Genomic DNA, 16,950 nt, shown 5'->3' with positions numbered 1-16,950 from the left:
AATTTTCAAGTCAATTCATGGTTGTGCTTACATGACACAATCAACAGCCTCAGTTCTAACTGGGAAGAAACAGCCCACAGTTCAATAAATACGATGAGAAAAATCTAAGGCCAATTAAAAGGGATCAGCCACTGAGGGAATGAATATCATGTTCCCTCTCCTGCACAAAATGCTACCAGAGGTTCCTGGACTCCAGTTCATGTTCATGTGGCTTAGATTGACTTTCTGAACAGGCCTAAACAAAAGCTCTATAGAAGCATTACCAAATCAAAGAAGTTAAATTACTGTGTTTATGACAACTTCAGTAAACACCATCCCAAAGTCTAAAGATTCTTAATGCACAAGAGAGTTAGAGGGGAAAATGAGTAAAATCAGTTTTATCGAATATAAAAGTCAGAAACAATAAACGGTTCTGCAACCGTTCTGTCTCTGGTAACTTGCATTAAAATATATATAAAGTGTTCTGGGAACTGAAGCAATGCTTCAGTTCAATAAAACTAATACAATTAAAGAGAAAGAATCCTGTTTTTCCTCTGCTTGCAATTTCAAATGAGAGCTTCCTAAAACTTGTGACCATCGCTGGAATCCAATTCAGGACCTCAGCTTATCAAATTCCCGGCTTTGGCACCATGCCTATGAGGTATTATAAAGTGCTGCTCATCACAACATCTCTGTCTATAAATGCTCCAGATAACTTTAAAGTGCAGACACCCCATTTTGAAACAGGCAGGTGTTCACTGTGAACCAAAATGGCGTCACCAAACACGTGCAGCCTTCAGCCAGTGCTTCTCCTCTTGCAAGGCAACAAAGGAAAATGTGTTAGCACGAAAGGTCTCCCTATAATATTTGTTTAAACTTGGAAAGCTTTGCAGGACAGCACACCCACACAAAGCCACAGGTTTTCTAGATCCTGTAGACCAAGCATCTTATTCTGTAATCCATTCCAGGGATGAGAAACTGCCAGGCTAATGACCTCTCCTGCAGCCTGCAGGTGCTTCCCTGGAAGGATAATCTTAAATCAGACACTGCCATGCCAGATAAAACTCCCCCAAAAAACACCAACCCTCCCTCCCAACACAGCCTGAGCAAGCCTCAGCAGCATCTGACTTGGATGCAATCACAAACTTCTTTTCCATTCAGACAATTGGAGCCAAATTAATTCCTCAGCATCTTTAATGCTGAGAGCCACGTCTTGGGAATTTAGTACAGGAACATATTAATCTCTCTGATGGGTGATAGTGCAATATATTACTGATGGGGGAGCCAGTATGTCAGCACTGTGATAGTGACCCTGACCAGCAGATGACTGAATGGGTAAGGGGAGAAGGAGCTGCTCTAGCTTGAAGGCACAGCCTCAACTTTGGCAGGCAGTTCTTCACTCTTGTCCTACTACTAATTTTCCAATGCATTACTTTGTCGCTTGGGTATCCAGAAAAGCTCATTACGAAGGTATGTGACAGCCCCTGATAATACATGTCTGTGGCAAAATAACTGATCCCTCTTTGCAGCAGTGATCTTTAATGCTCATAGGGCATGGGAGTTTATTATATGGCAGGCACCTTTTGCTGGTCTCTAGTGTAATATGTTACCAGACAGCAATGCACCAACTATCTATCACTTACAAAATAATGTCATCCCTGAAGAAGGGCCTGGCAGCTGAGGTTAGGGGAGGAAGAGAGTTTAATTATATTTATGGATGAAAAGATGTCCTGAGAAGAGTGGGCAGCCTGTTTATTTATTGGCTGTTCAAAAGGGCTCAACACAATATAAGAAAAAGATCAGGCTTTGCGTTACGGTGGTTCACATTGCTGTTACAGACTACAGCCTTGAAATCAAGTTCAAGATGAAGAACAAAATTACCTCTTACAATATGTGGTTTACTTCTGCAAATGAAAAGGGTAAGAGATGTATTAGTAATGCTGGCATTAGTGGAGGCAGCTGGTTTTAGCTATTTGGTATTTCAGGGATATGAGTTTAGCATCGTTACTAGAAGTACAGGTTACTGTATTCCTCTGCTAACTTTCCAACAGTGAGCAGATGGTTATCCTATTACCAACCATTTGCATTTAACATATTGTAATGATTTGTATACCACATGTCACCAAGCAAAGTGAAAACAGTAAATGGTAACTAATTAGTTGAGTGTGAAGACGCATATCTCAATGTATATATCCTTATTGTAATAAAATTTTATCTTTTTGGTTGTTAATAGATTTAATGTGCAGTGTAACAGAAATACAGGTGGCAGTTAAATGGGAACCACCACGTCACTCTACATTCAGGACAGCATTGCTATCATTAACATTTGTACCACTACTCCCTTCCATGCCTGTTTTATGAGTGATGGTGCACAGAGGACAGATTATAACCATCCACTGTGCTTCTCTACCAATCTTTCTTAAGTGTATTTCAAAGTACTTTATAAATCTTAATATATCAGATACTGACTAATATCATGGAACAACACACATCTGGAGAGGGTGGAAGTGGGCATGCTGCATGGCAGAGAGGAAAGACACTCTGCATAGCTACCTCAAAGACACAAATAGATTTAGGGGAGAAAATGAAAAGAATCACAAGTCTTCCAGGGAGTTTACAAGGAAGAAGCAGACAACTACTGACATTTTCAAAAACATCAAAGTCAGAAGATAAACTGAAGGGTTCAAAGAAAGAGCATAATTTTAGAAAACTGCCCTCCAGCACTAGAAGAGGGGCTTACGTATGTACCATGTATTGCATTACCCATGGTATGTCCCAAGACCTGATCAGACTTAACCTACAGTATAAAGCTATGGATTATCAGTCTCTTCCTGAAATGTTTTTGTTTAGTTTTAGCTTATTTTAAAATGGTGTCCATCACTCCAGAAATGTCAAAATAATTGCCAGTGAAGTACAGCTATGTTACTCCAGGGTATAGCAGCATTTCCAGCATAAAGGTCTGGATGAACTATTGTGAGAGGAATCAGATGCTGTTCACAGACAGACTCTAAAGCTCCAAGGACTTGCTATGCTGCTAAAATTAAAGGTGGTCTCACTCAGGAGTGGTAGCATGTCAAGAAGTTCTCCAGTTTCTGCTCCCTCCTACTGTCATTAGGACACCTCTTGCTATTCAGTATCCTTTTATTTCTACCGTGTCCCTCAAATCTAACCAGTACACAGCCTGTTTTCCTGTGAAGGGTTGCAGCTAGCATTATGCTCTTTTGAATGTGTCAGCAGCCAGACTTTCTCTTGGGAATATTACCTGCAGCATAACTCCTCATCTCTTTTCCCTGACCATATTGCTGCCTGCTAAATTTGCAGCATTGCCATTTGTTTCTGTAGCTCTTTCCTTAATTTTCCATGAACAAGATTATATTCTATGAAAACAAAATTACAGCAGTGTTGAAAACTTACCCTGTTGTTCAGCCCAGTTAACAAAATGTTAAACCCGTGCTTTACTGAAGTTTTTTGCACTACAGCCTGCTGTGATCAAGTAGGGACCATGATGATTCCCTTTGTGCACGGGTCACCAGTACTGCTGAGGCACATTAATCCCAGAGATGGACTCAAGAGTGAATGGGAGGAAGGGTTCTCACAAACCCCATATAATGATACTATTAGACCTTGACCTTTACTAACTCCCTTTCCAGTTTCTGAATAGGTCTTTCCATGTGACTGTACCACTGGACTTAGCAGAACTGTCTTGCTTTACATCAGCCTTATTATGCAAAGAGGGGAGAGCATGAAAAGGCTGAGAGGTGTGTTTTTTTCTTGATTTCTTTTAAGCAGAAACTGGGATACCCTTCTTCCTTCGGTACTCCTTCCTCTTTTTTATCTTTCTTTCCTTCCTTCTGTCCACTCTTCCTTTCCATCACTTGTTTTCCTTTGTTCCTCCTACATGCATCTGAAGCTCTGTGGGTTAGTAAGGTAACTTCACTAACACTACTCTGGAGTTACAGGATTGCATCTGAAACTAATATCAGGACTTTTAATGTGATAATATGTTGTACCACTGCAGCTTCAACCTCAATCTGAAGGACATTCCTGTGCCAGGAATCATTTGTGTATGTGATCCAGGAGATCCTTAAGCTTATTTCAGTGTTTGCATTAAATTGAACTCTTTTCAAATGAAAAGCTTAAAGGAAAGAAAGTTTCTGCAAGCTATTGGAATCACTGAATTTATTCAGAAAGGCTCTTTGGATAGCTTTTCAGCATACAAAGCAACACAGAAAGAAAAAATTCTCATTTCTTTCATCAGGAGTTTTATCTCTACTCCTTTAATATTCATTGGCAAAATGAATTATACTACAAAAAGGCTTGGTGCATCTCCTCAAACACCCCGATCCTGCACGATACTGAGCTTCCTTGAAAGACAGTTGGGGGAAATCAGTATGGAAATACTGGACATCTTGCAAAACGAGCCAAGAAAAGATGATCAAATGCTGGTGAGCAAGGGTGGTGAGTGAAACCTGGCGATTAAAACCCACTCGTTTCAAAAGCATATAGCAGAATGAGAGTCCTGGACAGCATTCAGGCTGTACTGCTCTGCTCCCCTTCCAGTCACTATGACAGACCACACTGAGCTGATGGACAGGACTTGTGTCGCTGCGATGGAGGGTGGAAACCAGTATTATCTGAACACAGGCAGGAGTAAAACCCACCCAGGACACCTATATTGAGTAAACCACTGGAGACTGCTCATGTGTGAATACACACTGTGACCATTTAATTATCTCAATTCCTGATGATCCTAGATTTGTTTACAGAAAATGACGGACCATTTTCCTTAGTGACATATTACAGTAGATATATTAAAAAAGCAAATTGCATTTGGGAGTTAAAGATAAATTGACACACTCCTAAATACATACATTTCTTTTTCTTTCCTGTTCTCTAATGAGTTCATAATTTAATCAGAGAAACTGCTAGATTCCCTCCAAAAACTAGTAGAAATCTCAAAGGATAACAAGCTGCTTATGCAAGTGTTCCTGTAAAACAAAGACTATTCAAGTACAGTAAATAAATATTAGAAGCAAGAATGGTATTCAGTTGTCTCCTTAAAAGCTAGGAGCCTGTGTATCTTAATATTGATGGTCTGGTTCTGAGCTAAACACCAATGAAAACATTTTCTATTATAAATAAAATTACAGCATTTCTATCTATTATCACTTCCCTAGGGAAAAGTTCTGGTTTTGGGTAAATTACAGAGGGATATTATGCCAAGTGTATGACAGAGTAACATGCAGTTTTAATCCAAGTAATCCATCCATAGACTGGATTGGCAGAACAAGCAAGAGGATGAAACCCAGCAGAGCCCAGCCTCCCCACTGGGACTACTGAAGGAGGCAGGGAGAGCTCCCCACTCAGGGGAAGGGCACTCACCCACCCCAAACCCACCACAGCCTCACTGAGCGGTTCAGGGTCACAACTGGCAGGAGGGGTAGGCTGACTAAGAAGACAGAAAAGCCCCAAGCCCCTAAGTAGAAAGTATACTTTCCTTTGGAGTAATTTATTCAGATACTGAGATGGATTTAAATTTAGAAGAGATAAGGTGAGAGCAAGAAAGTGTTAAAATTGAGGTTACTTTTCATTTGTGTACTGTGAGTTAGAGGTTTCTTTTGCTGCTGGAACAGGAATCGTAGCTGAGATGGGGTCAGAAAACCCTGGGGCTTAAATGCAGAAGCTTCAAGGCAAGAAGAGTATAAAAATAAATTCCAAAGGGCTTAATAACATCGTACAGAGGCTGGATATTCTGGTGTCAGAAAGAAACTGGTGGCTCTTAGATCAAAACATAATCATTCAAAAGCAATAAGAGCCTTTGTTTTAGCCAGCTAGACATTCTGTTACCCACTGGGACAATGTTTTTTTTACTAGTATCCCAAATTACAGTTAATTTACAGTGTATAAATGTACATGCCACTAAAAATATAACAAAGAAAAAATACTTTAAAATGAACATTGTTAAACCTTTAGCAGTCTGACCCAAAATCTGCTAGGAACCTTTTGCTTGACTTCAAAGGAATTATTATCAGCATTTTAGTGAACTTCTTCTTCTAAAAAAAAAAATGTTTAAAAATCGGAGCTGTACCTCATGGCTTACTGCCAGGACTGTTCTTCACAAGGAGTCAGAGACAGGCAGAGCCTGCAGACAGCTCAGGCCACCTCTGCAGGCAGAAAAGTGAGAGAAACCTTCCTGAGGTTACTGCACAGGACACACTCTGATCCTCTGCAGCAAGGCTAGAGCAGGGGAAAAATGTCTGCTCTTTCTTAGCTTCCCATCCCAGAAGACTTTCTTTATGCATTAGTTGACCTTTCTAGTCGTTGTACCATCTTGCTTCAGCAGTTAATTAACACAAGTGCCATAATTTAATACAGTTAATGCTACTTTATGCCCTTTAATGTACCTTCCATTAGTGATATTATTGTAGTATTACCCTGTAAATTAAAATAAGATCAAGACTAAGAGAGGGTCTCTTTAATTAAGGTACTGGCACACTACAACGTCCATTATTCACTAGAAAAAATCACCCTGATTTAGTGAAGCAGACCATCAGTAAGTCAGAATTAGTTCATGTGGATTATTAGGTTTCTTGAATAATGTGAGCACAATGGGGTTGCTGAAATTGCTAACAGCCATGTTTCCCTTTTTCATCACCTTAATAAATACACAATGGAAGTGGTAAATTGAAGATGGATAAACAGGTGGATAAATAGAGGAAGGAAGGCATTCATTGAGAGGACGCAAGTTTTCATCTCTAATGCAACATACATCAGCCTTATTTCACACCAAAATGCAAACCAATGACAAAACAAACCCTATATTAAGTGGGCAAATTAATAATTCATTGTGAAGTATTAACCACTTCAGTATCCTGTATATTTAACATAGTGGCTTTAAGATAGATGCTTTTCACTGTCATTGTCCCTTAAAACACATTACGAAACAAATTACATTTTATGCTGCCTTTAGAAATATGCTATTATGAACTTTGGTGATTTTAACCATACTTAACCTACAGGTTATGTTTTTCAGAAAAAGGACTAGCTTTAAAGAGTGTCTGCTAGCATCACTCACCCACTACATGTCAAGTTCCTTGGTAATGTCCCTTTGTATCCTATCTTCATGGAATAGTTTGAGCTATCTTTACCAAATGGATACAAATATCCGGGTCTCACGTCCCATAATATGAAACATTGTAGCAAAATAAAATACATTTGTAACTTAATTTCCAGTTAACATCCTAAATGAAGCTGTAACTAACAGCTGGAAAGCTCAGCTGAATCAGAAAGAGTGGCACAACCACCCTGGTAACCCTTGCTTTCCTCCACTAGTTACCATGCTTAGGGCATGCCAGGGCACATGCCTGGAATGCTGATTGGGAGACTCTGGAGGGGGCTATAAGGTTTCTGGTAGGGACAAAAAAAATACCTAAAACCAGGTGACAGTGGGCTTACTGCAAGTTACATTTGGTGCACCTTAACAACCAGGAGCTGTGTCTTGCAGCCCCACAGCTACTTAGCAGTAAGCAAGCCCTGAAGTCTTTAACAAGGAGGGTTCACAAGATACTGAAGGAAACGGCACCAAATCCCTAAAGAGCTGTTCTTCTCATTAGCAGAACAGTGATAAGAATTCACATGAATCTAATCTAGTGAAGTACTATTACCTATCAGATATTTCTTTTAAAGCATGTGTCCAATTACTGCAGCATTTAGACAACAAGCATCAGCATCAGATAAGTTCTCTGTACAGTCATGCTTCATTTCTATAGATAATTTTTCACAAGATTGCTGAGCCCCAGATGTTCTCAGAAGGTTCCTGTTTCTAATTTGCATGCAATGCACCCTTTTTTAATCCTTCAGATGCTTTCTTTGATAAAGCACTGATAGTCTAATTGAAGTCAGACTAAGCTCCAAATTGGTTTTCAGATGGGGAGCAGGCTTTCCTTAAAGCCTAAGGATCTTCAAATCCTGAGCTTTGATATGATGCCTCAGTAGAGCTAACCTATGTGGAGTCCAGCGGAGAAAGGATACACATTAAATAGAACATAGGTGTAATTTTTTTTTCTACACTGAGACTAATTTTATCAAACTAATTAAAACAGTATCTTAAGCTGTTTACAATCCACTTAGCCCTCCCAAAAGACTTCAGAAATATTATTTACAATGTAACTAATGAGTATTACAAGAAGAATTCTTAAAACAGCAACATTTATCTTATACTTTCTAATGTTAAATTAGTGATCCTTCATGTATGGGTATGTATTTGGTGTGGATACAGAAGACCGTAACTACATACTAAATCTACAGTCCTAAGAAATGTATTTTGATGATTTTGATTTTCACCACAGGAATAATAAAAATATAGCACCAGTGTTTTATATAATCACAGTCACTATTTTTTTTCCACTCAGTTCTGTGTCTGCAATGAGAGCCCCTGGCCTTCCAAGGTGCATTAGCTTTTCCATTTGTTTTGATACTTAGCTTCTCTGAAAAAAAAAAAAGAAAAAAGGTTTTTTAAAATGGAAGACTTCAACTCTCCACAGAAGAAACAGAGAAAGATAAGGTGAGTGAAAGAGAGGTGAGTGAATTGCTAATAGAGATGATCCCATTTATTTCTTCGGAACAAACTGGCATCCAAGACACATGTAAAAGGATCACCCTCCTGCTTGAGGGCATCAGTCAATTGCTAGTTTGAGTTGGGAAGACAATTTCCTGATAGGAATGTCATCACACGGTTCTTATTTTTGGGACTACAGCACCTGACACTGGCCACTGCTTGCCCTAAAGGGAACTCTTTGTCTTGAATCCAGCTGAATAATCATCTTTGTTATATTCAAATCAGTCTCTCTAAAACACTGTTGTTTTTTTCCATTTTAAATCATCTTCACTGCATTTCAGAGCTAATTAAAGTACAAGGAATGGACTCTACTCTCTGCTGCCCTCCTTGTTCACAGCTGGACCTAGAGGGAAGAGTTCATGCAAGAGCTGCTGTATCAATCACAGCTTACATTAAGGGCCTGGAAAAGTCAAATGATAAAATAGAATCTCTGTTTTTAGTTAACTGCTCTCAGAGCAGGCTCCAACTACATAAAAGAAGAAAGTGTCTCACTGCCAGGGTGAATTTCTGAGCCAACATATGAAGCAATGCTATCCTGCTTGTGAGACCTAGGGCTCAAGATCCAAGGCTAGTGCCTGCGAACACCTAGGATTTTGTCCTGTGAGAGCCAGAAACTTCTAATATGACCAGAAACAGCCTTCAGGTGAGCCTGATTTCCAATGAACATGTCTTCACAGAAAATGTCATCATGTTTAGGGAAATAAACGGTTTTGAATAACTTCTAAAATCAAACACATGCCTGTTTCTAAAGTTATATATTCACTTACCTTCCATATACCCTTATGTCTGAAATTGCATAAAAGTAGCGTGCCAGGTGTTGCTCATCTACATATATTTCACCCGTTGCTGGCCTAAGCAGTCTTATCCTCAGATCCGTGATGGTAAAGAAATCTCTTAACTTCTTGGTTGTGTCAAGCTGGCCATAAAGAGAAGCCATGTTATGAAGCCGAGGTCCAGCAAAAAAAGCAAATCTATCTTTAATTTCAAAGTGGATTATTTTACTATTTGTCATGTACCCAGTAGAGTATTCCTCTGTGCAAATGATTTCTAGGACTGTGTGCTGTGATAAATCCCTCACTGATTTTGGATCCATGTGAAAAGCATCTAAGCAGTCTGTGGCATAGTACTGGTAGGGCTGCCATGTTCGTCCATAGTCGAGTGATTTCTCCAGGATCATTTGGTCTGGACGGCCAGATTCAAAAGTGATAACTATGTTATCTGTGAGCTCAATGGTTTTGTTCCAGGAGAGCGTAATATTAACATGAAGAGGCTTTGGATAATCCTTCCAAGTTGTGGACTGCCAAAACGTGGAGGGATGTCTTCCTTCAAGATCAAACATCAGTTCTGGAGGATGAGCCAGTTCTTGGGTACTTGCATCACATTCATTATTGCACATGTAGGGATTCCCCTGAAAAAGAGCAAAACAGTGTTACAAGAGGCACAGTATAGGTGACTGTGACACATAAAGATGTTTCTTGACTGAGAACTGCTGCTTTTTCTCCAGGAGTTAAACCAAGAGAGAAAAAACAAATGCTTGCAAGTAATACCTTTATCTTAATGAGATTTATCCTGGCCATTTTACCTGTCAAAGTAAATGTACAAACCTAACATATAGAGCATCCCTGCTTCTGTAATATTAACATTTTTCTTAGTATATGCTAAAGAAAGAAAAAACCTTATTTACCCTGAATGGCTCAGACCAGGGATTGAGTCACAAAAGACAGAGAACAGTAGGCAAGTCTTTAATAGTTCAGTAACTCCAACTCTTCTTAGAAAGCGCAGCAGCCAAAGAGAATTACTTTTCAAAACAAGTATATTCCTCAGAGCTCCACCCACGAAAGAAGTAATTTTTAGGGCAAGTGTTTTCTGGTTAGCAGCGCAGCCTGTATGCACTCAATATGAACCAGTATTCAGTACACCTTCGAGTTTCCTTTCACCCGGATGTGAAATTTATCATGCTTAACCATGCTCCCAGCTCAACACCACCTTGCCTTAAAACCTTTACACTTGCTACCAAAAGCCAGTAGAAAAACAGTGCTCTGTCTGCTCTGGGGCTTGATTCAGATATCTCCCATCTTATTACAGGGTACTGAAGTACTTCAGGAAAGACTTTTCATGAGGCACCAGCTTCAATTTATCAGGACAAATAATCCAGCACCTGATTAGGAGGGAGATGTCAGCAGCTTCAGCTGGAACAGTGCCAAGGTGGTTGTAGCTCTGAACCGAGGGGTGAGTTAAAAACAGCAACAAAAAAACCTTGCCAATAGTGCACAGCTTTTATTGCTGCTTGTCCTCTGTAGCAAGGTGAAAGTGAATTATTCTCTTTCTGGCCTTTTGATGCATTAACTTGCACACTACAATCTTCTGCTTCTTCACAAAGGCTATTTTGTCTGCAGATTGGGGATATCTTGTAGCAGTTGCCAAGATATCAGACCCCGTAGGCTGCACTGAATCACGTATGTCTAATTTCACCTTTCAACAGTGCATTAGTATTTTGCTACTTGTTCATTCCGCGTTTGTTCCAGAGAGCAGCCGCTCTCTGTGTCCTTCCCTCTGCCTGACATACAGATGGTGGAAGAAGCCATGCCTCTATTCACTGATGGTCAGCACTGCTGGGGAAAAATATGCACATCCCTATACCTAGTAGAGCTCGATGAGATTATAAGTGTAGCTATTATTGTCATTAATCAGAGCTCCCTGCACCTACCCTGAAAAAAGAAAAAGCCTCAGTATGATGATCGACCTTTTCTTTTCTTATAATTACAGTTATGCTTCTCTCCACCTCAAAGCCTCAGGGCAATGAAGCAATTCAATGCTATCCACTGTGGGAAATGGGTTTCAAACATCAGTTTCCACCTTGGCCACTGCTCTGCTCCTTGACATACTCCCACAAAACACAAGCAAAAGAACTTCTGCACTGACTTTGCCCTCCCCACTGGCAAATTCCTCTTACCTGGGCTGGAAAATAGTATTTTCTTTCTCTCTCTCTTGTTAATACAGCTGAATGCTAAAACTGACAACAATTCACTGGGACTGGAAGTTATGAAAGAAAACTACAAGATAACAAAAAGGGTTATTTGAAAAACAGCATGCTGCTGACAGCTTCAAAGCATGCAGCTGTAACTGGAAATACTCTGCAAAATATTGTCTATAATAAGTCCCCGTTACAGCTCTGATTTTAAGCTCATGGTTGCTATTTCTATGCCTTCCTTTTGAATAAAACAGTGAAAATTAAAACTAAGTTTCCAAAAGAATAGAGAAAACACCGAATATTTTAATATTTAAGTTCCATTTAATATATCAGATATAAATGCCAGAATTTGCTAACTTACAAAGGCCTTTTCTTTTCCTCGGGGAAAATATACACACTGTGAAATCTGTAAGGTTCCAGACCCTTTGGCTATATGTAAATACCAGTTTTTCAGAAAATGCTGAGAGTTGCGTAAATCACACCTGTCTGAGGTTTCCTAGAAAAATCTGGTCCCTTCTGTACCCAATGCCACAAAGCTGCCTGTGTACCTATAACCTATATGCTTCTGCCCTTGCTTTCGTAAAAGCAACTTCACTGGGAGGTCATGGGTGTTGAAACCCAGCAAATAAATGCTCCTGTGTAGCCAGATAGGAGCATTAAGCACTGCTGAGGGATGGCTTTGTTTTCCTTTTCCACAACCAACCACTGAGTCTGTTGTGATTCTTCGTGTTAAAAACTAAAGCCGCTCTGATCCACTAGTCCCTGGATGCTGGAGAAGGCATGTTTTATGACTTCATCGGGTAACCCAGATTGTATGAGATGTAGTCTTTCTTTCTGCATATTAGTTGATTTATTTTGCTCTCTTTGCCTTTTATCTTTTGCTTTTTAGCAAAAGCTGAGGTGCCAACAGAATCAGAGAATAACTGGGAGTGGGGGCTCTAAAAACCCCGCAAGCTAATGTGAATGAAGTAAGATGACAGAGCTGGTTGCAATAAGTCACCTAAAAGAATGGCACGGTGAATGCGTATCCTCCCAAATAAATGGAATTATTGTTTTAATTTTATGGCACACTATTTTAAGAGGTATATGATTTGATGACACCAAAATAATCTGTGTGAAGTTCAAGTACTCCAAAGAGAAAATTAGGAGAAAAACAGCTAAGCTGATATAAGCTGATAAAATAAATGTCCTGAATTTAACACTGGGACAAGGAGAGAAATTATGAGCTTAGGTAAGTTCCCCTCTGTCTACTGACATGGTAGTCACTGACGTAATTTTGAAATATGTAACATAATTATTGCTTCAGAGGCTTGGAGTCAGGTTCCCATTTTCTCTACCATGCAACTTGGCTTTAAACTGCTTCTAATTAATCTTAAATGTAATTTGCATGGTAAGTCATACTAACACTACCGAAACAGTGTAAAAGGGTCTTACTCTACATGAACATCCCTTAGTACATGTTATTATGAAAACAATTAATTTAAATGTGATTAGTTACATATTTTAATGTCTTGATCTCTATAATAATCCTCTTTAAGAGTTCTGTCTCGCTAAAATGAATACAACAAAGATAAACTTTCCCCGATTTGTGAAAACTAAGCTCAGTCTGTGTTGGGGACATCTAAAGGATCAGAGCATTAACAACTCTAAGTAATTTTGTGACTAGCAGGCAGCCATAAACAGATCTTCATTTAAGCCTTCCAAGGAGCAGCTCTTCTGTTGGACAAGGTGGAAAATATTTATAACTTTTTAAAATTATATTTAAGCCATTAGGAGAGTTCTAAATAATTAAACACTGAGAAATACTTCTAAACACTTTACTGCCAATTAGCATAAAAGGTAGCTGAGTCTTTCCCAACACCACAACTATCTAAAAGAAACCCACTATTTTCCCATACAGTAATTGGAGATATTAAATAGCTCCTTGCAGGCAAATAAGGTTGCTATTTATTTTGGTTTTGGCTGATCATGGAATTAAAAATATTACCAAAACTACTGACATAGTCTAAAAGTTTTGGCTTTAGGAAGAGGGGTACCTGTTTTGCAGGCACAACAAAGGCATATGGCTGTATCACGACTTGATCACATTCAGCCCTGGCTGGAAAAAGCAGCGTTACCTGAGAAGCTGCTGAGTAGGGCTGGCTGGTCCCAGTAGGGTTTCCCCTCACTTAGCTGGATTTAGTTTGTTTTAGCACACAGTAATGTCTGTTTGTGCCAGCCAGCTTGAACTTCCATAGTGGTGTCTGAGGTGCTCTGCAAGTGTCCCTGCCTGGGACAGGGCACTGGGGCTGGCCTTGCTCCCACTGGGCAGCACTGTCTTACCAAGTGCCTCCTCAGGAACAGCTCAGTGATGGATGGGACAGTGATCCTAGAGTGAGGATTTTGGTTAAAAACAGAGGTCTAGCAGTAGTATGACTGTTGAATGTCAGCAGGGGAGCCAGCAGCAGTGCTGAAGCTGCCGTTCAAGGGTTAAAGTTTGAGTGCTGCTGCTCAGGTGAAGCCTCTGGTCTCTCACCAGTACAGCTCCTCAGTGATACCCACACAGGCTTATGGTTTGATTAAAGACGTTGCTTCTTTCAATCTATTCCCTGTCCACACTAACACCTCATGGACTTTTTCACTCAGGAACAAAGACAGAGGGGCTTAACCCTTCTGTAGCATGAATATTGGAAGCTGTATCACAGATTACATGCTGTAATAGACACCTGGCTAAATCCCTACAGAGCATTATAACTTGCGTTTTCAAACTGGGGAAGGCTGCTGAGGTCAAGCAGGCCAAGATTTTAAGAAGAAGCAAAATACATTTTCAAGAAGTGAATCACAGCAACTGATTTTTATACCGCTGCCTCAAGGTAATTAGCTCAAATGCACCAGACAAGAAATAAATACAGCCTGACTCACATTTGGAGAGAGGCTGTGTGGTAAATTACTGCATTCAAATCACACTTTTGGAAATAATAGAGTATTTCTGTTTTCCTTTTCAAGAGATCATAGAATTAGTTCACTTGGTGCCAAGCTGTACATCGTCGATGACTAATTAGACAGTAATAGCTAATAGCAGCAATTGCCCTAATGCTTACATTTTGCATGTGGTTTCTAACCAGGAATTACTTGTTTACCATGAAAGAGCCAGATTATGAAACCATTAATTGTGGGATACTGCTCATTAGGTTGTTGTCCTACTAAGGGCAAACAGTGTGGTGGAGGATTGGCAAGGCACAGGATCTGCTGAATGATAAGTGATGTTATCAAACTCACTACATCCATTAGCTGGTTTGAGAGCATCTCGGTCAATGTCTGCAGAATTATTGTTGTGATGAAGAGAGGAATGGCTCTAGACAAGAACATTTTACCATTAATAGCCTTTCATCACTGCAATGACAGCATTTTAAGTTAAAGTGATTTAAGTTAAGAAAGAAGAAGTGCTAAAATTTCAGTGAAAGATTTCAAGCTCTTCCACAGAGCTCCCAAGTGAGAGGCATCTGGATGGCCAGACAAGCACTTTGAACTCTGAGCTGCAGGCTGAACAATATACATTCTTCAAAACGAGCAAAAAAGAAAATAAAAGCATATTTAAATCAATAACTTCTGGGGAGACTTAAAAAGATTAAACCAGAGAGGATGTGAATGGCCAAAAATAGATAATAATGCTTAACAACTTTGTGCAGTTTTAAGCTTGAAAGTACATTGCAGATTATGGCCCTGATCCTGCAACAAACTCGGTGCAAGAAGGCCCATAAAATTCAGATTTAAAAAAGACATTTAAGCCTCTAAAGATCTGGCACTTTGCCTTGTGGAACACAAACCTAGCTAATTAATCTTCATGACAACACCTCCATGAGGTATGGAATTCTATCCCAAATTTACATATAGATGCAGAGTTAGAGAGAAATGCTTTAGCATGATGAACTCTGTAATCCCTGATTATATTGTACTGTTTCTTCCAAAGCCTTTTGGTAGATCATGTGAAGGCATTCTTGGCACTCAGAGTAGTTCTCAGATTATTGCCTCTCTTCAATACTATGAATTGAAAATGTATAATAGGAAAACATTTTAATATTTGCAGCACAAATTTGGTGCACTTGCCAAAGGCATTTAAGTCCTAGCAGAACATTCTCTCCTTTTAGATACTTTAGTTACTTTTTGGAAATGCTTTTCAATTTACTTTATGAGGCAAATGGAGTTTTGTGTCCTCTGAAATATCTCTACCCACTTTTGAGGGGTGAAAATTTTATTAATTCCTAATGGGTGGCTTTATGCTTCTCAGACTATCTTTGACTCGGCAGCCTTGCTGATGTTATTCTGACCACTTGATCATTCTGGCATAACCTTAAGACAGATCTGCTGGCACTGATCCAAGTGTGGTTTTGTTATTTCAGAAGCTCAATATTGGTGTTTTCCTCCTGTATCAGCAGCTATCTGGCAATATAATCACTTTCCTATTTATAACTTATGCAGTGTCATGACATGTGTAACGCTGGGACTCCATTGTGCTGAGCTCTGGCTGAACAACACGGCAAATGTTCCAAGAAAACCTGAGTTTCTTCTACACAGGATGCATATCTGGATTTGAGAAACTGATATCCCAAGGTATGTAGAATTCCCTTCTCCAAGCACACTGGCACTCGTCCTGGGTAAATCAGCCCGTCCACGAGAGCACTCCTTGGACAAGGCAGCAGAGGGTATCAATCTCCTGCATCATGCTCAGCTCACACATTTTCATCTGACCCACTTTTCCAGCCACCTTGCTGCCCTGCAGGAGCTCCGGCAAGGAAGTCATGCAGGAGATACAGGGGTGTCCTCAACTGGGAATAGCTTATACTGTCAGTAACAACCACCTTGGGTGTCTCTACCTTAGATTTTGTGTTCTGATACAGCTCTCATCTTGCTCACTGTTTGATTATTTTGGACTATTCATGAATTAGAATGGGTAGAAAGGAGTAGAGAGGGTAGAAAAAAGGAGATGTCTAAAAACTACAGTTGAAAGGTGCCATCCCTGGGCAAGGAAAAGCCAGCACAGAAGAAGTTGGTCCATTATCATGAAAAGATGGTATCAGTTATCATAGAGATCATGGAGGGAATTAAATCACCTTGGCGACAGCAGGAAGAATCAAGGTTCTGAAAACACTAAAATTAAATAAATTTTTAAAAATTTTTTTTTATTTATTTGTGGTTATAAATGATTGTATTCAGATTTTTGATCCAAAAAAGAAAACTGTGGAACACAAAACATCTGAGAAACTATGGAGGACCCCAGCAGGCTTTAACATCTCTGGCCAGCCCCACCTGAGCAGCAGGGGTTGATGTCCGTGACCAGCCTCAGCTGGGCCCCAGGCCCAGGCCCAGGCCCTATTTAAGCTCAGGCTGAGATCTCCATCTGGCC

At 39.8% G+C, this 16,950-nt stretch overlaps 1 protein-coding gene across 8 annotated transcripts in view; it reads right to left on the bottom strand.

Moving 5' to 3' along the window:
• The window catches only part of NTNG1 (netrin G1), a 149,750-nt gene that overhangs the window by 75,681 nt on the left and 57,119 nt on the right, over positions 1 to 16,950 (bottom strand). For all 8 annotated transcript variants that reach the window (XM_032696421.1, XM_032696418.1, XM_032696416.1 and 5 more), the window contains exon 3: positions 9,364 to 10,004. In XM_032696421.1, coding sequence (XP_032552312.1) covers positions 9,364 to 10,004 — 641 coding nt within the window. The remainder of the gene's footprint in view (positions 1 to 9,363; positions 10,005 to 16,950) is intronic.

Source organism: Chiroxiphia lanceolata, chromosome 9, assembly GCF_009829145.1.
Source record: "Chiroxiphia lanceolata isolate bChiLan1 chromosome 9, bChiLan1.pri, whole genome shotgun sequence".
NCBI classification, from domain to species: Eukaryota; Metazoa; Chordata; class Aves; order Passeriformes; family Pipridae; genus Chiroxiphia; species Chiroxiphia lanceolata.
Note: the sequence above shows the minus strand (reverse complement) of the source record. Positions and strands in the feature narration are given on the sequence as shown.